The sequence below is a fragment of the Asterias rubens genome, chromosome 3 (assembly GCF_902459465.1).
Source record: "Asterias rubens chromosome 3, eAstRub1.3, whole genome shotgun sequence".
Lineage (NCBI taxonomy): Eukaryota > Metazoa > Echinodermata > Asteroidea > Forcipulatida > Asteriidae > Asterias > Asterias rubens.
In genome coordinates, this window is record NC_047064.1 from 341,579 (window position 1) to 362,538 (window position 20,960).

General features: G+C 35.7%; 2 protein-coding genes across 18 annotated transcripts in view; both read left to right on the forward strand.

Moving 5' to 3' along the window:
- LOC117287874 (neogenin-like) overlaps positions 1-4,550 on the forward strand; it is a 52,655-nt gene extending 48,105 nt beyond the window's left edge. For 10 of the 16 annotated variants that reach the window (XM_033768454.1, XM_033768459.1, XM_033768448.1 and 7 more), the window contains 6 exons: positions 351-656; positions 1,407-1,451; positions 1,813-1,920; positions 2,688-2,822; positions 3,505-3,668; positions 4,421-4,550. In XM_033768454.1, the coding sequence (XP_033624345.1) occupies positions 351-656; positions 1,407-1,451; positions 1,813-1,920; positions 2,688-2,822; positions 3,505-3,668; positions 4,421-4,528 (866 nt within the window). In that variant the 3' untranslated portion in view covers positions 4,529-4,550. The remainder of the gene's footprint in view (positions 1-350; positions 657-1,406; positions 1,452-1,812; positions 1,921-2,687; positions 2,823-3,504; positions 3,669-4,420) is intronic. The other 6 variants (XM_033768449.1, XM_033768458.1, XM_033768451.1 and 3 more) reach the window with 6 other exon arrangements.
- Positions 4,551-10,402: 5,852 nt separating this feature from the next.
- LOC117287765 (neogenin-like) overlaps positions 10,403-20,960 on the forward strand; it is a 29,569-nt gene continuing 19,011 nt past the window's right edge. For both annotated transcript variants that reach the window (XM_033768277.1, XM_033768278.1), the window contains exons 1-6: positions 10,403-10,541; positions 14,987-15,172; positions 15,870-15,959; positions 16,255-16,527; positions 17,235-17,534; positions 17,968-18,255. In XM_033768277.1, the coding sequence (XP_033624168.1) occupies positions 10,469-10,541; positions 14,987-15,172; positions 15,870-15,959; positions 16,255-16,527; positions 17,235-17,534; positions 17,968-18,255 (1,210 nt within the window). In that variant the 5' untranslated portion in view covers positions 10,403-10,468. The remainder of the gene's footprint in view (positions 10,542-14,986; positions 15,173-15,869; positions 15,960-16,254; positions 16,528-17,234; positions 17,535-17,967; positions 18,256-20,960) is intronic.

The window sequence follows — 20,960 nt, forward strand, 5'->3', positions numbered from 1 at the left end:
TGAAAACTTTAAAACATGATACAGCTTGGTCCTTAGCCTGGTACTTCCCTCTTGCAGTTATAAGACTGTAACTTTGGCTAAAGCCTCGATCCTGTATATATGTAGATGAGTCAACTGTAAATCATTTTTTATTATTCGCCTGAATAAGCTTTTTTTAATAACTGTTTTTCTTGATTCATCTTGAAACATCAAGACTACACCAGCTCTTTTCAGAGCCAACAATCCCCCAAAATAGATTTTACACATGGTTGTACCCGCAAGTTTACTGTTTACCTTCTTACGTATAGTAACTTCTTAATTAATCTCCAATGAAAAACACTGAGAGTTTCTAAACTTCTTGCCCGATCCAGATCTCCTGCAGTCATCTTCCTACACATCACCTAGCATTCCAGAATTCACAGCTAGACCGCTAAGACGCTCGATGTCTGTTGATCATGAATTCGGTCTTGAGACTAGCGATAATTTCTGGAACAGCGGCAGTAATACTAACCTCTCAAGTTATCATCGAGAGACAAAAGAATCAAGAGAAAGTACCCGAGGGGTTGATTCTGGTGCTTCAGAGTCACAACGAGGGCGCTCTCGCTTCGTTGGGGAAAACACCTACGGAGGAGTCAGCTCAAGATCTCGGTCACTTGATAGGTTTGGGGAACGTGAAGGTAATCCGCAATTATCGCGTGTTGATTATCTCTGATGTATGTCAGAGAAGCAACAAACTTAATGGACACTGGTGATTGGTTCTATAATGTTAACCATCTCTTTTTTCTGTTCTTCTTGCAGTGCTCAAAGTTTCTTCAAAACTAATTCCTTTTTATGAGGTGTTTTTTTATCAGCTCTTTTGTTATAATGATTGTTTTTGTAAATTTAATTGCTACTGACTATATCTTGGGTACTATTTCTTTTGTTAATTCAAAATATTTGTATTTACTGCTGTGTTTTCCAATTAATTAACTAACTCTTTTTGACTGCTTTTTCTCATTGCAAAATATGATTTCCTTTTGCAGGTCTACATAATGGTGGTGGTGTATTCTAATTGCTAACAATGAATCTCTCTTGTCCTTAATATCTTCTTTCTTTCAAACTTTGTCGACATTTTCTACAGATGTGTATCGCTGATGATGAGACTTCCTTGCTTTCTCATAAACAATAGTGCAATATAAACAGTCACGCCTGAGGGCATTCCAGCAAGTCATATGAAGCCATGTTTAAAATGCCACATCTGTTTATTCTCATATTACTATAATGAGTTGTGTTCAATTAGTGTCATTTGAGGTTACACAATTGGTGTGCCCCACAATGCATTGTGTTGTCATATAAAGAACTCACAGTTTTTTTGCATTTTATAAGTTTCCTCATTTTATGCATGAAAAAAATTGAATAAAGTACTCTCTGTATGTTATGCACTCCAGAAAAATTGTCACGACCTCAAATCAACAAGAACAATCCACAAAACCGTAAGAAACATTTAGTTCATGTGCATGATGCCTCGTGGTAAAAAAAACCCAAAAACAAACAAACACCCCAAAACCCCAACCCACCCAAGACAAGCAAACAATTGTCCATTTCTCTTTGTTTCCCTTCTCAAACTTCCTCCTGATATGGGGTCATCTTGGCTCAGAGTTAGCGTGAAATAATAAAATAAAAAGATTAGAGCTTGTGTTTTTGTAGTGAAATTGTGCATGACAAAGATTGACAATGACATTGCATCGTGCTAGGGTAGGCTTGTCATCACCCCCAAACCTCAAGCCCTTTTCTTTGCTGCATACTGTAATGGTAAACTAATTTCTTCAATACTAATATTTGCGTGGTTTACAGAACGTCACATGTCACCCGTTGGAGGTTATGATTATCACGCATCGTCCCCACGACAACATCAAATGGATCGTCCTGCATACATGTATAATACCAACACAACATCATCAGGTACCATGGAAACCAGACTGTTAAATACCTCCAGTCTAAGTTCATAGAACCTTCCCCTAAGGCCAAATTGTTAATTCTAAGCTGTATTTTCCAGCTTTCTGTTCATGGCAGTAAATCTCTGTCTTCTGAAGAAACTCTTTCTAGTAAATATTCAAAAATATAAGTACACTCGACTGTTTACAAAAAGACTCTAAAAAATATTCTATGAATGAGTGTGTTTTTGTTTTGTTTAATCTGCAATGAATTTTAAATCTGCACAGTTTGATGCCTGGTTTTTATTTAACATGAAATCCTCACACCAATTTACTTGAAGGTTAAATTGAAGAGATTGTGATTGAGATTAACCGTGTTTTCTAACAATACACTTTTGAAGCATTTGGAGACAAACTTTGCACTGTTCCAACTTTATGCTAATTTTGTTATGCACTTGTTTTTGCTTTCTTGAGCTTATCTTTGCTTTCCTACTATTATTGCTAGTTCTTATCTGAAGCCAGTTTTAATCCCTGGTTATACTTCCTGCAAATGCAAATTTGGAACAAATTTTAACGTTCCAGCTCTGCAAATATTTTGCATGAGTTGAACACAACTCAGCTTTTCAGAATTATTTGTTGCGAATTTGTGACGTCAAAATACGTATAGCATTTGCATTGGTAGGAAGTATGAACCAGGTTTTAGACCCTGAGTTCTCTTTCTGATCAAATAATACAATCATTCTTGGTTGAGGGTTTTTCTTCTGACTGTAGCTCATTTCTTTCAAACTCTCTCAGGTTACCATAGCGATACTAACACAACAAGTTCCCATGATGATGGTTCGAGTACCCAAGGGTCGACATCCAGGGCTGGGAACCCACTTTCAAGTTTTAGTGTCCCTGGCCCACCTCCTAACTACCAAGCTGCAAGAGGTGATAGTTACAAAAGAGTACTTTAACCTTCGGCTATGGCCATTTTCCGAAATCCACGGCTTCGGCACCAGAATGGGCTTAGGCTAGCTTGGCCCTGTGGTTTGTTCATGGTTTGCATATGCACTCAGGGCTTCAGATGAGAGGACTGAGCCAGAAGCCGAATCCAAAAGCTGAAGCCGTGGTTTTCAAAAGGGCTGATGACTCATTCTACAACATTCTTACAAGAGCCAACAGTTGGAAAGCTTTAATAGATTTGTATTTTTATTTTTATTTCAAACCAAATTTGTTCCAAACTTCTTTTGTTGTTAAGAATCTTGTTAAAATTCAGTCTTACACCATGAGCAACCATTTCCTTGACTTGCTGATGATTCTTTCCTTGATTGATCATGATCTTAATCATGTCCAGCATGATGTAATATCATCAGGTGGATAACATAGTATCATGTTAATCCAATGTTTGTTGTGTATGAAGATAAATTACATTTCAAGCTTTCCGATATTGATGTAATGTTTGTATGTATTTATGCTCTGATCAACAAACATATAAAGACAGTCAAAGTGGTGGAACTCAAAGCTGCTAAGTATTGAGGTATATTTTAATTTTGGATTACAAAACCTGTTGATCAGAAACTCCAGTTTGCCTGTATTAGGTCTTTACACCAATGATATTTTCTGATTTCAGTTAAGATTCAAGCCCCAAGCTACAGTCCATTGAAGCGTAACACCCAGCCTGGTGTGGCTAGAGTACGAGCTCAACCATTGCCTGTAGTCACCCCTAGAGCTCCTGATGTGACGTACAGAGGTATTGGTGATGGTACTAGCCCAGGGGTGAGTTTATATCAGGAGGTAAATAAACAATAAGATTATATCAATTAATCATACATTGGTGTGTTAGGTTTGAATGATGTCTGGTACATTGACTTGTTCAGTCACAAGTGAATGCTTTATTGGAAATCCTCAGACTGAATCAAGTGTTACTATGTCACATGGCAAGCCCAATTTCATAAAGCTGTTTAGCAGAAAATACTGCTAAGAAGTGTTTTCACTTAGCAAAAATTTAGTTAGGCTAGGAAATAAAAAGCTTGGTCAAACTATGTGATGTAGCAAGAGTATTTTTAATCTGAGGAATTCAAATTGAGCATTTATTACAGACCAGGCAAGTCAAAGTTCCAGACATTCATATTTAACTCGCAAATGGCTTTATGGGTGATAAAATAAAGATATTAGTATTAACTTAATATTAGCTTAATTGAATCATAGTGATCATGCTTTCTTTTATTTAGTCTAACTGTTTGCCGTTTAGGTTGACCATGTAAAACATGATTCATTTTAAATATGATTGTGTAAAAATTTGACACAAGTGTGCTGAGTATTCTATAAGCACCATACAAGCATTTGAACAAGTGTACAGGCAAATCAGACACTCTCTGGAGCCATTAAGTTTGTTTGTGAGGATATCCGTACCAGGGTTTAGAGACGTGAAGGTACCATCAATTCGCTGCACTGCTCATAATACCAAGGATGGATCCATACAGATGTGTAACAAACATTCAGCCGACATTATTGACAAACTGACATCCTTTTTATTTCCTGTACAGTCGACCAATCGTTCCTTCAGTACTGAAGATCTTAATACTGAAATGTTGAACCTTGAGGGACTGATGAAGGACCTGAACGCTATCACAGCATCGGAACTACAGAGTTAAAGACCCCCCCCCCCCCCCCCCCCATCCCCAAACTCTTTCCTAATCTATAATCTGTATAAAGAAAACCGCATCTTGTTTTCATCTTGTGAATTAATCAAATAAATGTGGTTTAATAATGTTGGGATGACCAATTTTGATGGATTTTTAGGTAAAAGGGAGGATGAGGATTTTGTATGATGATATTTGCTTGTATAATAGAGAGCTGTTAACTGTAATCTATAGGAGTTTGTCTCGGATGTGTGTGTGGGGAAAATCTGTTGGCAGTTCTGGTCACAAACTAAAAGCAAGAAGTAGGATATGTTGCCTTAATGATGGTTTAGACACCGATCACATGCTGCAATAATTGTTATTTGCCAAATTGTGATTGAGAAATGGGTGGCTTGTGACACAGTGTGAAGTTAAACATCACAGCGTTAGATAAAAGTATCAAATATACACATGGCTAGCTTTGGAGCAAACTTATGATTCATTAGATGCAAGAGGTCATTGAGGGTTAACCTCAAGTCATGACCTTTGACCGTTTCAGAGTAGTGACATTTTGTAAGACTTAAAAGTAATGCACTCTTGGTGTTTATGTAATCGCACTCTCTTTTGTTGTACTGTGAAGCAGTTTAAATTATCTGCAATTTCAAGTTTTACCTAAGAACTTTTGACCAATTCCTGCGTCAAGGGGGTAAAACAGACACCGCAGAATGTTTTTATGTTAAATTTTGAAAAGAAGAAAGAAAAACATTCACATTGATAAAGTAGACTTACATTGGGTAGCCCCTTTGGTTGACAGAAATGTTACTTGCCTGGCATTGGCGTTACACAACTATGAAAGGCTCATAGAGAGTTGTAGGCCCAATATTAACTAAGATAATGATTAGTTTAGTGTCAGGCTCTATCAAAATCTTTGGTCTATTTGTGATTGTCAAAGGTCACAAAAATAACATCTTATCAACAAGAAAAAATTAATGATGAAGAAACCTTTTTGAAGTCTAGGTTTGATACATGTCTTTTTGAAAAATGTAAATTGATCAATTTTGATAAAATGCCCAGAGTTTAGTTTTTGTTGTGGACAATTTTTTTTACAACAAAAACAAAAGAGTTGTGATTTTAGCTGTATATTTTAATAAAAGGGACCTGCTGGGGCTAACAAATCAATAATAATAATGCAGTAGTATTGGTATATAGTAGCAATTAATTCATCATAAATTCACACATTTTTTACAAGTTAATGTACACATATTTCTCCCATTATTTTGTTGGTGCTGTTTAAAAAAAAATGATAACGAATGAGAAAAAAAAATGAGGGTGTTAAAATGTACACTAATGAATGGGTATTTGGCCCCTCAAAAACAGGTATCCATTGTATGCTTAATATAATGTTGTTCTATATTTAGCACATTATTCTTTGAGTCATTCAACATCCCCTGTATCAAACATAGGACCTCTTAAAATAACTGTATAGCGCCCTCTAGTGATAAACAAAGGTTATTAAAGGAAGTTCTAGTGTAGTTATTTTTATTAAACTTGAAACCAATAATTCTCAGTGACGAGAAGTTGGTTTTCTTATACTTGCCATGGTGATTTCAAAGATTCTAGAGTTTCAGTTCTAATAGTTCAGTCTTAGATAACTTTATAGACTAGGAATATAAGTTTCTGAAACTGACGGAGATAAATATTTCTTTTTTTTATTTTGTGCAAGGTTCATCTTGTTGAAAATGCCATCACTACAGTGTATTTCAGATTGATGTAAAAAGTATACCTGGCTCCTTTGATGACCAAGTATTAATATTTGTACTTAAACCTTACTTAGTTGAATACCATGTACTGAAAGTTCTTTTTTTTAAGGTTAAGCCCAGCATTTTATATATTTTTTATACTAAATTATTTGCTTGTTTTGTAACTGTATGGTGCATCAGTGCATTTGTAAAATTAACCTATATATAAGAGGTGGTGGGTAATGCAAAGTAATACCCATAACATATGGTAAAATTAAAGAGTTATTTATAGGTAAACAGTTTTTGTTGATTTGGGGGTTTGGTTTGGGTTTTTCCCTTATACCACTGAAAATGTGACAAAATTATAGATGGAAATTCACAGTAGTTTCCTTTTAAAGATGAGGACATTTGTTATAATATTGACAATTGTACCTTTACAAAATGTCTGAATGCAAACTCGATTTCAGTAAAAAAAAAAATTATTGCAAAAATGCAGAATGTAATATAAATGAGATAACATGTTAAGGGTGCTGGAAACAACCTGGAATACTTACTTACATGCTAAAGTTCTTACACTGTTCAAAGCTTCAGAAACTTGCTTGTTATATAAATAAGAAATTAAATCAGTTGCTTTGCTACTTATTCAAAATTAGGGAGAGGGTTTTGTAGCTTTGTAAATACCACCTGCACTAGTCAGAAGTGCAAATGTTAAATGTACGAAAAATTCTTGATAGAATTTAAGATGTTTCTTTTTACAATTCAAATGAGTGACAGACTGAGATGTGGTGGATGGAAGATTTACACGCTGTACAGGAATAAATAGCATGGTTGAGGATCATGGATAACGAGTTGAGGTTTTTTCTCATCACCACAGTTTTTATCAAAATGGTAAAGCTAAAGTTGATTATTACAGAAAGATCATTGTTGTATATTTGATGACTGATGTGAACCATATCATTGTGGTTGTTTATTGACGAGACTGTACTAGTTGGTTATTTTAAAAACATGCACTCATTCCTTTTATAGATCAATTGTTGGATTTTTTTTTTAAACTAACTTATTGCATAATGTTTTAGAGGATTTGTTTTTTCAGTGCAAGGAATATTAATGGTAATACTTCGCTTAATACACTTTGTGCAAAAAGGCTTTTTCTAATACGCTTTTTGACAAAATGTTTTCTTTGTGCAAGAATTGTTGACATACTTTGTTATGGTGTACTTCTATTTATTTTTAAAGTAACTCTGTATAGAGTACAGTGGCAAGTATAAAGTGTAGGTATAATACGCGCTGGCATAAACTTATCTTGAGAAATAAACATGTAGTTCAACTCAAAGTGATTGTCTTCTAGGTCTATATTAGAGAGATATACTGATAGGCTCAATAATGGTTCAAATAATAAAAAAAGACCTTACAATGCAATGGTTGAATGCAACTTTTACCAAATTGGCCTTAAATCCTAACATTTTGATGCTACTTAAAAGTAAAGTTTAACGGTAAATTTCAACGAAGATGATAGTAGATTTTTGTGGATAATATCAAGAAGCGTAGAGGTTTCATGAAAGATTGTATTTGAACATTATACTTTACACTCTGGCACGTATTGCACAAGGGTGACCCACAAATAGGAAGATTGAATTCAAAACTATTTAAATCTTCACCTAAAGGTTAAGATACATGTACTTACGTTTAGCTTCTTTTTCATGAAATATTTTGAGACATAATAATCAAAGATTTGTAAAGAATTGAAGTTGAGATCGACTGAAACATCAGAGTGGGCCAAGAAGTTTAACAAGTTCATTGATTGTGCCATTGTCTTTCCAAAAAAACTTCAGTTTTGAAGAAGTGTTAAAAGGGTACCCGGTAATGTACTTGAAAAGGTGATAAGTTTACTTAAACACGTTTATTTGCTAGTTTCATGACAATTTAGCAGAAAATAGATCTGTAAAAGTATGATTTGACACTTCATTTCGTGACTCCTTATGTTGTCATCTTTGCCTTTAAAGTTGACTGATTCCTGTGAAGTTGTTTTGGTTTTGACCAACCCATAGTTAGGATGTACAATCATTGGATACTACAGTACAGTACTTAATGCAGTAAACTAACTGTATGGATACTACAGTACAGTACTTTAAAATGCAGTAAACTAACTGTATCAATATACAATCATTGGATACTACAGTACAGTACTTAATGCAGTAAACTAACTGTATCAATTTAATTATTAGTGTAAATAGCTTCAGGAGTCTAGGAACGGACCTTTATCATATGGCAGTCATCTCCATAGTAAATACATGTAACCAGATTGTATAATAGTCTGGTTCCTAGCTGATTATTCTTGAATCAGTGCATTGATATTGACAAAGATTGCCCAAGTGTTATTATCACAGCAAAGGCACATTAATTAGCAACTCAATGTTTCGATCAGTATGCTCATTTTGGGTTTTCTTCCTTAATTTGTATCTATACTTGATCAAATTAGTTCATCAAGATAGGTTAGTGTTAAGTTTTCAAAGCACAACCAATAAACATTTAATCTGTTGGAGATGAGAGTAAAGATGGCTGCATTTGATAAAGGTTCTGTGTGGTAATACCCATAGCATACCTTGTCTGTCTGCTTGGGATGTCATTCAAAACTCGTGTACAAAACAATAATATTAATAATGATGTATGTTAATGAGTATCACAGCTTATTCTGTATGTGGGCTTAAGTTGGGTTTCATTCTGTAGTAAATTGTGGCATAATTTGGACAATAAAACTTAAGGTTTTTTATTTAAAAGACTGGTTTTGTTGTGGTTTGTTTTGTCATTGTTTTTTTGTCGAGGTGTTGCTTGAATGAAAAGTTTCCCATTTATTTAACATCTTTTGAAGCATTGAACCTTTTTCTACCCATGCTCTGGTCTGGAAGGGGGAAGTCTAGTATGTCCTTAACTTTATAGATGTTGTTAAAGTAAAATTACTAGATAAATAGTTCTAAATGCCCAGATCAACAAGCCACATGAAAGAGCAACATGTTTATGCACAAACGGATGGACAGGCAACAAACAATTCAAAACTTGACACGTTGTAAGCATTTTGATTTCTTTGGGGAGGGGGGATGTTTATATAGGCCAGTGTAAATTATTGTAAAGAACTGAAAGCTAAACAACTTGCTTGCAGCATTCTTGTAATAGTCCTAACAGTATTTGTAACCCCACAATCATGTACATGTTGGCATATAGGCCTAACATAAACAAATGTTACGAACAAGAAGGCACAACAAAACCATAAATGATAAAAAGTATGTCGGGGTAATATCACGGTCATATACAAACTTTTACAGTTGTAAACCTAGAATCTAAACCTTAGTATTTATTGCCCATCGCCCATAGTAGAAAGGTCACTTTACTGACATTTTTATGGTGGTTGTTACTCCATGGGTTACTCGAGGGAGTCTATAACCTTACCCATGGAAGAAGGAATTTACCTTCATAGGTTTTGTTTTCCTTTCGAATCAACATCATTTGTCAAGGCTGTTAAATTTGGGGACGTGGTCTTCTTTTGGTTTTACTTTCGGCCACAAATAATACCATTGGTTTCAAACAACTATATTTTTTTAAACATAACAATTATTGTCATAATCAATTCATATGAGCATGAGATTTGTTTCTTCAAAATTTGTCATAAATTCAGTATAAAGTATAGATTGGATTTTATTCAACAAACTGAAAAAAAATATTTAATTTACTATATAGTTTGAACTGGTAAGTTTTTTAATTAGGCAGATTTTTAATTCAAAAATTCTGATACACTAGTCTTGAATGTATTCCCCAGTCCTGCATGGTTTCATTGGAGACAAATTCCACCTGTTTCTATAAAAGCGCATCACCCCAAACACGGTTTATGTGGGCGAGACCAAAAAGTTTCTTAAAGGGGTGCTTTGTTACAGTTATTAAAGGTCCGTATATGTCATACTAGATATTTGCACTTTTATTTGAAAATCTGCACAAAAGCTTGCGTAGTTTATGTTTTGAAAAATAAGTCCTATCAACGAAAATAACAAAATCAGGAATCCCCTTCAGTTAAGTTTTTTTGTTAAGCTTGGTAACACCCTTGGAACAAATGGATCTGTCTTACCTTGAATTGTTGTGCGTGGAGCAAACAATCTAGATCTTTCTTGGTTGTCTGCCTCAAGCAAGTGGACCGTCTCGGAGAACCCAGCCGTGTCTTGTCTAAATATAACGACCAGGACTAGCGATGGCGTCGTTTCCATGCAACTCTTTGCTGTTGCTGACAACTTTGATAGCAGTGTTGATGTCGTGTGATGGACGTAAGTTATCCAAGAGACTTGGTACTTTTGTTTTCTAGGTCGGGCTGTTCTTAGTGGCGTAGACCCAATCTCCATCATGTTTGTATATCATCATGTTCTTTGTTTACATTCAAGTCTTCAGCCACACCTCCATCTTTTATTGTTTAGTGTTGTAACAAACAGTAATGTGTTGATATAAATTCATGAGTCTGTTTTATCAGGTTGCTCCAATGTCACGAATGTGACAAATAATTGAAACCACACTCCACATAGTATTAGTATAGAGGAAGAAAATTCATTTTGTGTTTTAAAAAGGTTTAGATTTAAAGGAACATTACAGAATTGATTTTTGCTCACAAAACAGTTGCTGGCAGTGTATAAGCACTTTATGCAATCCACCATATACATAAACTAACAAACCTATAGAAGTTTGAGATTGATCGGCCATTTGGGTCATGAGAGAATAGTGAAAAACCGATAACAAATTTTGCATTGCATCGATGCCAAAATAAAAATGAATAAAACTCTCACTGAGCGATTAACTCCAAACGCGAAGTTAGATTGTTTATTTCTCATCAAATATGAAATTTCAGACAGAAATATTTCAAGGGATGTTTTCTACTATCATCATCAATAGACCGTGTAAGTTTTATCTAAATCTGTGATCTTCACGATTTTTGTTTCTTAACCAATTCTGTATTGTGCCTCTAACTTACTGGGCTCAATTTCATCTCAGACTCTCTATAGCATGACAAATTGTTGGCTCTCTGTCCCATTCCATCTGACAGCACCTCATCTAAAAGCGCTGGGATGGGCATAATTCTACCTCCAGTCCATGGATACTTGATACTTGATAATTATTATATTCCCTGGTCACCCTGTCCTGTTTTATGTGTTTACAAAAGATTCCATTGACCCAATATTAATGTTGTTCTTTTGTGTAATTTCATTCCAAATAATCATTGTAAATACTTGCCTTGTACTGAAAAGTAGGGCTTGGTCGCAACACTATTCTTAATTTGGTTTGAAAAGATGGTTTAGGTACTATGATACAAAGAGCTATATTGTATGTATGTGTGTGTGATTAGATGTATCACTGCATCCTGAGTGAGAATTTGTACAAGCTCCATCAGTCCATCCCAGTGGTCTCGCTTATAAAAGCAGAACAATGCAAGCTAATTTTTTTAACAGGTTTGAAAAATGTTTTGTTTTGCTTCAAACATCTGATTATTTTTCGCTTGTAGTACAGCTAGCACAGCACTTGCCCTGTATGCGGAGAACAGTGACTGTAAGTGTCAGCCCCAAGTTATGCCATTGGGCCCTGCTCTGAATTATATGCATTTGTTAGAAATCCCTTTTGCTAATATAAACTTGACCCTACCAAGGAAAGAGTAGAGAATCAAAGCTTGGTATGGTCAGAGTGTATGAGTATACGCCATAAATTACCTCTCGGTTTCTGGTTCTGAGCCAACTACATGTACTTGGGTTATAGGTGCTGAAACAGCATTTCATGGCCACAAGCAAAAATATTTGTGTTTATCCGACGATGTTAAAGACACTAGACACAATTGGTAATTGTCAAAGACCAGTCTTTTCACTTGGTGTAGCTCAACATATGCATAAAATAAATCATAATTGTGAAAATTTGAGCTCAATTGGTCTTCGAAGTTGGGAGATAATAATGAAAGAAAAAACACCCTTGTCACATGAAGTTTATGGCTTTCAGATGCTTGATTTCGAGACCTCAAATTCTAAATCTGAGGTCACGAAATCAAATTCGTGGAAATCGTCTTTCTCAAAAAAACTACTTTACTTCAGAGGGAGCCATCTCATAATGTTGTATACTATCAGCAGCGCCCCATTACTCGTTACCAAGTAAGGTTTTATGGTAATAACTATTTTGAGTAATAACCAATAGCCTTGAAAGCCATTATACACTTTCAGTAAAAAAAAAAAAAAAAAAGTTCACAGATTTACAAATAATTTACAGGGTTTACAGAAGGTAATGGTGAAAGACTTCTCTTGAAATATTTGTCCATGAAATGCTTTACTTTTTGAGAAAACATTAAAACAATATCAATTCTCGATAGCGAGAATTACGGATTTATTTTAAATACATGTCATGACACGGCGAAACATGCGGAAACAAGAGTTTTTCTCCCGACTCCGATGACCGATTGAGCCTAAATTTTCACAGGTTTGTTATTTTATATATAAGTTGTGATACACGAAGTGTGGGACTTGGACAATACTGTTTACCGTAAGTGTATAATGGCTTTAAGTGATATATTTTTTGAATAATTTTTTAAAATGAATCTGAAAACAAATTCTCTGAGAGTATTTTTGACATTTAAAAAACCCCAATTTCTGAGCTATACCACAACCCCTAGTAAATGTAAAAATACTTGGATGAATCTTTGATGTATCAATCACAGCTCTGCTTTTTTTCTCAGAGAAGATATCAAGATACCAAGTTATACTCAGTTCGGTGTTTTAAACATGTGTGCCATTTAAACATGTGTGCCATTTTTGTTGTCAGTTGTTCCTGAAATTGTACATGGTTTACTAGATGCCAACCTCTTAACACTGTAAGGTCATTTCTGAAAGCCCCTGGTGTTAGGTAATTTGATTACTGAATACCAAGGACATCTCCTTAAACTTATTAATGTCCCAGGTGGTTCAAGTTTAGGATTTGACATAAATCATTACATCCAAGGTGAAAGGAAAACCAATTGCAAATTGATGTTGTAATGTTAACTTTTTGTTATTTACTCCCAGGGGAATAATGAAGTAAAAGTATAATATTTTGTGTTTTGTTTTGGAAAATCATCGAAACTCAGGAATGCACTAAAAAACAAACCCTATTCAAGAATTAGACTCAGTTTTTTTATAAATGTTGTCATTAACAGTAAAAGTTAAACTTTTTTTCATTAGAGCCGGTGATACTCTGTGAAAAGCCAAAAAAATCACTCAAAAAAATATATTTTTTAATGTTTGGGGCCAAAAATCTGACATAACATCTTTAACAAAGTTCACACTGGAATGGTTTAAAACAAAATGGCTTTTCACACACTTTTAATGTGAGAAACTAGAAGTTAGAAACTTTTTCCCCACTTTAATAAGTACTCTGTCTATTTGAAAATGAGTACATTGCAAAACTTGATTTGACCTTGGAACCCTTATTGGAGTGGTTTGTGGTTTAAAAATAACACAGACAGCCCATCTGAAAAAAGTATGTCTCTACTGAAGAAACTTTGGCTTGTAAGAAACCAGACTTTGTTTTTGCAAGGTACACAATAATGTGAGATAAAGTCTGCACTGATGGAAGCATCCTGCTGTCCAGTAAATTGACTATCTAGTTTTGTAATATGGCCTTTCCCCAGGCTCGTCACCTGGGTTGTCATGTCTGGTTGTGTTGCTATGGTTATTTTACCTCTGACTATTGGATCTCTGTGTGATGTTTATTTAGTTTAAAATGTTTTATTGTATGGGGTGTTGTGCTGTTCTAACTTGAGGTTGGTGTGTGTCTTGCTGTGTACTAGTTTCCCGTCCACATATTTTGTTTCCCCCTCAAGGACACGCAGCAACTGTTTTATGAAGTTTTAACTGAACAGTTCAGCAGGAAAAAAATAAAGAATTTCAAAATTGTATCAAATTATTGACTTGAAATAGCTTGACATTGTCACTGTGATAACCTAGATATTGAATACAACGATGTTGCTGAAACTCCTAAAACATAATAGGATCATGCTGTTTGTACTTCACTCTCTACAAAAATTCTCACAATGTTCAGTCAGACTAGCATTTTCATCGGTTTAGAACTTGTATTATTGCCATCAAGAGATTTCCTCCCATTTAAAGAAAAACATCATTAAGTAAAGAAATTTGTTAGAACTTGAATAAATAGAAGGTCTCTGTAATGACAGCCATTTGATTGCGAGCAAAATCAGGAACACTGTAATATGAAGTGGTTTAGTGTGGGGTACTATACTCAAAATAATTATTGGCATAAAACCTTTCTTGGTGACGAGTAATGGGGAGACGTTGATGGTATAAAACATTGTGAGAAACGGCTCCCTCTGAAGTGCCATAGTTTTGGAGAAAGAAGTAATTTTCCACGAATTTGATTTTGAGACCTCAGATTAAGAAATTGAGGTCTCGAAATCAACCATCTAACTGCACACAACTTCGTGTGACAAAGGTGTTTTTTCTTTCATTATTATCTCGCAACTTCGATGACCGATTGAGCTCAAATTTTCACAGGTTTGTTATTTTATGCATATGTTGAGATACACCAACTGTGAAGGCTAGTCTTTGACAATTACCAATAGTGTCCACTGCCTTTAAGCTCTTGTTTGTCAGAGTGGGGGATAATGGCATTGTGGGGTCAACAAGATATTTGACAATCATTGCTTTACCCTTCTGATGCGATGAGTTACCTTGATAACATTCTCTTTATCAAACAGGTCCTACCGCACCAGACTTCACCAGTTACTTCACATCACCGACTAACCTAAGAGTTGAATGGACTCCAGGAACAGATGATCGAGGAGGAACTGTTAATGGATACAGGCTTCATTACAGACTGGGGTCAAAGGGCAAGATGGTGAAACTCAAGATCCCTGACTCACCATTAATTTATGATATTACAGGTAAAGTGATCCGCTCATTTGCATAATATGTTGATAATAGTTTATGCAAAATATAATTTTGCTCCATTATGTCTAAGCATCAACACAAGGATCTATAAGGCATTTATAGAGTGTTCGCCACAGCGATAAATCCAAATAAAGAAAATGCTCTTTTTTCCTTTAGCATGATATTGTTCTCTGTCTCAAACTTTTTATACACTATATAAAATATCAGTCGTGTCAGCAAAAAAATAGGAGTATTCACCGACACACGGTTGAATCACATGAGTCCTGTGAGCAAAAGAAACAAAAGAATGAATTGTGTTAACTGGATTCACAAGACACGGAGACTTATTATTGAGATCAATCTTTCATGTCTCACAGTACTTGTTCAAATAAAAACAGTTTAATTCATGTTAAACTTTGTCAGAAATTTGTCTGTAATTTTGATTCTTGTAAAAACAACGTTGGTCCAGTCAACACTTTGAGCTACAGAAAGCTTTGTGATCTTGTGGATTTTCCCTCAAACTCGAGCCCTGTGCCAAAAATAAAACTTGATTGATACTTTTGGGGTTGGTAGTGTAATCAGAGCATACATTCCCCAAGTAACATTTTGTAAGGAAACATTTTGTAAATAAGTAGCACTTAAAAAGTTCTAAACAGATTAATATTTCCTTCTTGTATTAGTGTTATTATGATGATTATGTTTGTTTTCTAGGTCTCCAGAATTGTGGAGATTATTTTGTAAGGATGGCAACAACTACAACTTCTGGTTTGAGTCGTTACAGTAGCTTTGCATCAGCAGAGAGTAAGTAACCTTTATACAGTTATAATCTTTTCAAATTTATGGGATTTTTCATCTTTTATTTTGTTATCAACTGATTATTTTTTTCTTCAAACTTACAGTCCTTTTTTTAAGTGGCGTTGGTTAAGTCTTGAATGAAAATTTGTATAAAAGTTGGCTAACATTCAAAGTATTACAAAATATAAATCTAATAAAAAGAGAGAAGTTTTCAGAGAGCTGTAGAAGCACACTTAACATATATTTGTTTATTCTGTTTTGTTTTTTTAACATAAATTGTTTTTGTTATTGGATAATCCAGAAGTTGCATCAGCGCCCAAGAATCTGAACGTGGTTGCACAGTCTGGCACATCAGCAATGGTAAACTGGACCCCTCCATCCAAAAGTGCTTGCATTGGTGGTTACCAGCTACAATATGGTCCCAATGAGAATAGTCTGAACACGATGACGCTACCTGCGGACTTAGACCAGTACATCCTAGGGGATTTACAGTCGGGTACCAGCTATCTGCTGACGTTAGCAGCTACTTCTACGGGTGAGGTGGGAGAGGAAGCTTATGCACAGTGGTACCAAGGTAAGATGGAAGTCCTACACATTCTGATATCACTTTTACTGCATGCCCTCTGAGTAAGATATTGGGGTGCATTCTATTCTTATCAATAAGGCATGCTACTTTCCTTGGATCAGCTGATTTCCTCTTTTATTCTCAGTTTTACCATTCAAAATTGAAAAAATACTATACAAAATCATTACAATTTGAATTGACCTCTTTTTTTGTGAAGTTACAGTTGCATGCCTGATCATTACTGTTTGACCTCTAAGGTGGTTTAGTGGAATGACTTAAATATATAAGGTGTAAAAATTGTGTGATGCCATGTTTCTTTTGGTAAGTACTTGGTGACTTCTCTGATGTGACAACTTTTAGATATAAGACATTCTAAATAGTAAACTTTTATTTTGAGGGAGTGTTGGCTCTAAAAAAGAGCCTGTGTGGTTTTGCCTATCAAACATATACTCTGCTCGTCTTCAGGAGAATTTTTTAGATCTGGTTTTGCTTCATCATGTAACCTTACTTTTCTAGTTGAGACCTAAAGGACTAAAAAGAGATACTGAGATAGGTTACCAGACTACAACACTGGAACTATGTATCAAGACCTGAGTGATCGCATCAATGGTTTGCATTTATTGTACCTTTTTTAATAATCACAAACTAGATATTTGAACGAAGCAATGTGGGAACATAAACTATAATTGTTAACAGAGGTTATTGTGTCCAATCAGCACCAGAAAGTTCATCTAAAGTACCTCCAATACCAAGAAGGATTCGAAGCAGCCAGTCCGACACAGAGATAGTGGTAACTTGGGAACCTCCATCAGATACAAGTATTCCAATTGAAGGATACACCCTGACCTATGGAGAAGGAGTTGCTTCTGAGCACCAACGAAGATTCACAAGTACTCAAACTGAGTTTACCATCACCGATCTTATTCCTGATACTTCATATGTTCTCAGTCTGAAAGCATTTAATCAAGCTGGTGAAGGGAAGGCATTGGTTTTAGAAGCCTCAACAGTGCCAAGCAGTAAGTTAATCGTCAGCTATTTCCTTGCAATCTGAACTTCGACTCAAAGAGAAGATCTTTGTTTCTTACTGAAAGCTTTTAAAGCACAATACACATTCATAATCTGAACATACATCCTCGGGGATAAACTAGAATTTACCCTTTGGGCTGTTTTAGTTCTTCAATTCAATAAAATTCAAAAATTGTATATTAAAACATGTATCGCAGTTAAAACTGAACACATGCTAACATCAAATATGTTTTAAAAATACATCAAATAGAAATTAACAATAAGGAGATAAACAAGAAGTTATTCTCTGTTTGGAAAGGATCTTACATACATTGTGTTAACAGTCAATGACAGTCAATGTTTCAGCGTAACAACTGGTGAAGTTGAGTGTCAAATCAGTTCATTACAATGACCTTGGTGTTAAACAATACTACATTTTTTCAGTGCCAGGAAGTGTGGTTCCTCCAATACCACTAGGCATTCAAAGCAGCCAGTCCGACACAGAGATAGTGGTAACTTGGCAAGCCCCGTCTGATGCAAGTATTGAAGGATACATCCTGTCCTATGGAGTAGGAGCTCCGACTGAGTACCGAGAGCGATTTCCAAGTACTCAAACTGAGTTTACCATCACTGATCTCATCCCCGATACTGCATATGTACTCAGTCTGAAAGCATTTAATCAAGTTGGTGAGGGGCCGGCATTGTATTTACAGGCCTCGACAGTGCAACAAAGTAAGTCTCCTGATTACACTTTCAAGCAGCATGCTTCATCATAAATTTTCATCATTGCTTAGTTGCCAAAATTAGTGTCTCAATTTAGTGCTGTCCTTCATCATCAAAGTACCATCCTTTCAGTCTCAGTTTAGTACCCAGCTCATTCACAATTATTTCATCATCATCGCTTACAGGTCAAAATTATAGTCTTATCATCAAGTAATACTGCTTTCCATCATCAAGCAAGTAACTAGCTCCATTCATCAGTTAAGTTAGTACTCTCCGTCATCTTCCATCTTCATGCTAGTATCATCTTTTGTCGTCAAGGGAGTACCGTCTCTCATCTTCATGTTAGTGTCAAGGTAGTACCATCCCTCATATTCAATGTAGTACCATCTTCAGGTGTCAAGGAAGTACCCCACTTCATCTCATTTTCATGAGATAGTCCTCTCCTTCATGATGGCATCAATGCCATCATGCATCATCAAGTTAGTACCCAACTTCATCATCATATTCATAAGCCAGCCATCTACTTTATCATGAAGTTAGCACCATCTTTCATTGGCAAGTTAGCACCCAGCTCCTTCATATCCATCAGTAAGCTCTCTCCATCATGATACTAGAAGCCCCACCACATCATCAAGTACCCAGCTTCATCATCATATTCATTAGAAATTCACGTCCTTCGTGATAGAGTCAGTTTCACCTCTCATTTTCTCATAAGTACTATCTTTCATTGGCAAGTTAGCACCCAGCTCCTTCCTATCCATCAGTAAGCTCTCTCGATCATGATACTAGAAGCCCCACCACATCATCAAGTACCCAGCTTCATCATCATATTCATTAGAAATTCACGTCCTTCGTGATAGAGTCAGTATCATCTCTCATTTTCTCATAAGTACCATCTTTCATTGGCAAGTTAGCACCCAGCTCCTTCATATCCATCAGTATGCTCTCTCGATCATGATACTAGAAGCCCCACCACATCATCAAGTACCCAGCTTCATCATCATATTCATTAGAAATTCACGTCCTTCGTGATAGAGTCAGTTTCACCTCTCATTTTCTCATAAGTACTATCTTTCATTGGCAAGTTAGCACCCAGCTCCTTCCTATCCATCAGTAAGCTCTCTCGATCATGATACTAGAAGCCCCACCACATCATCAAGTACCCAGCTTCATCATCATATTCATTAGAAAATTCACCTCCTTGGTGATAGAGTCAGTATCATCTCTCATTTTCTCATAAGTACTATCTTTCATTGGCAAGTTAGCACCCAGCTCCTTCATATTCATCAGTAAGCTCTCTCCATCATGATACTAGAAGCCCCACCACATCATCAAGTACCCAGCTTCATCATCATATTCATTAGAATTTTCACCTCCTTCGTGATAGAGTCAGTATCATCTCTCATTGTCTCATAAGTACTATCTTGCATTGGCAAGTAAGCACCCATTTCCATCGAATTCATCAGTTGTGTCTCTTCTTCAAGGTGTTAAACAGCCTACCATCTCTTATCATCAAGTACCAACCTCCAGCATCATATTTTGAGTTAGTCGTCTCTTTCATAAAGTTGATAACATCTTCCATCTTCAATCAATGTAATAAAGCACTGAACAGGTACAAGATGCATGGGCCCAGAGCCAGGAGGAACGATGAGTGCGCAGGCACGCCTGTGCAGTTGGAGCAACCTGTCTGGAAAGACGACCAGAATGTCTCGATAAGCAGTGTATGTTACACTGTCTCTTCTATTGTTACTCTCTAGTCTCATTTGTTAACTGACCTACAGTCATCTTCACATCAGTTGCCTTATTTAACAACTTACCTTTTTCCATCAGTTGTCAGTTTCCATAGTTTACTGTTTTCCATTTGTTGCCATATATTATTATTTGCCTATTTCCATCAGTTGCCTTTTTCCATAATTCCTTTTCCCATAATTTACCTTCTTTCCATCAGTTGCCTTTTTCCATAGTTCCCTTTTTTTCATTAGTTGCCTTTATCCCTCAGTTCCCTTTTTCTATCAGTTGCCATCTCCACTCAGTTGCCTTTTTCCATCAGTTGCCTTTTTTCCCACCAGTTACTTTTTTCAATCACAAATATCCAACGATTTTCAACTCCAGTGTTTTTTATGAGTTTACTTTAACAACATTAATGTTACCTAACATTCTAACCTGGTCAGAAGCCAAATATGCCTCATAATTTCAGTCTAGACAGTCAATTACAATGTAATCCTTTTTCACAACTTCCAAAAGATGTCTCCAGCAGACCGAAACTAATTTGTGTGACCCATTCTTCCATTCTGTGGTTGATTTGGGAAGCTTTTTTACAGGCCCAATTTCATCGCTATGCTCAAGTTCTTAACAATTTCCTGCATAGCAAAAATGAGAAGGATACCAGTCACTGAATGGCATATGTGCCATGATGTTTGGATGGTAATCCTAAGTTGCTAAGCATTGCTGTTTGTGCTTAGATACTTTTAGGAGTTACACATGACTTCTTTAAAGTGAACAAGAAATTGTATTTTGGCTGATAACCTTATTCTGGCTTAAAGCAGCCCAGATTATAAAAACAATGAAAAGATTCATGTGTACAAATTTAAAATGAGAGTCTTGTTCTATTTCATCCTAAATGGACTACAACAATGAATCCTTGAATTGCTGAGTATTTACAGTGTCATGATAGATGAAATAAAATGTGACTTCAAAATTGTAATTTGTCCATC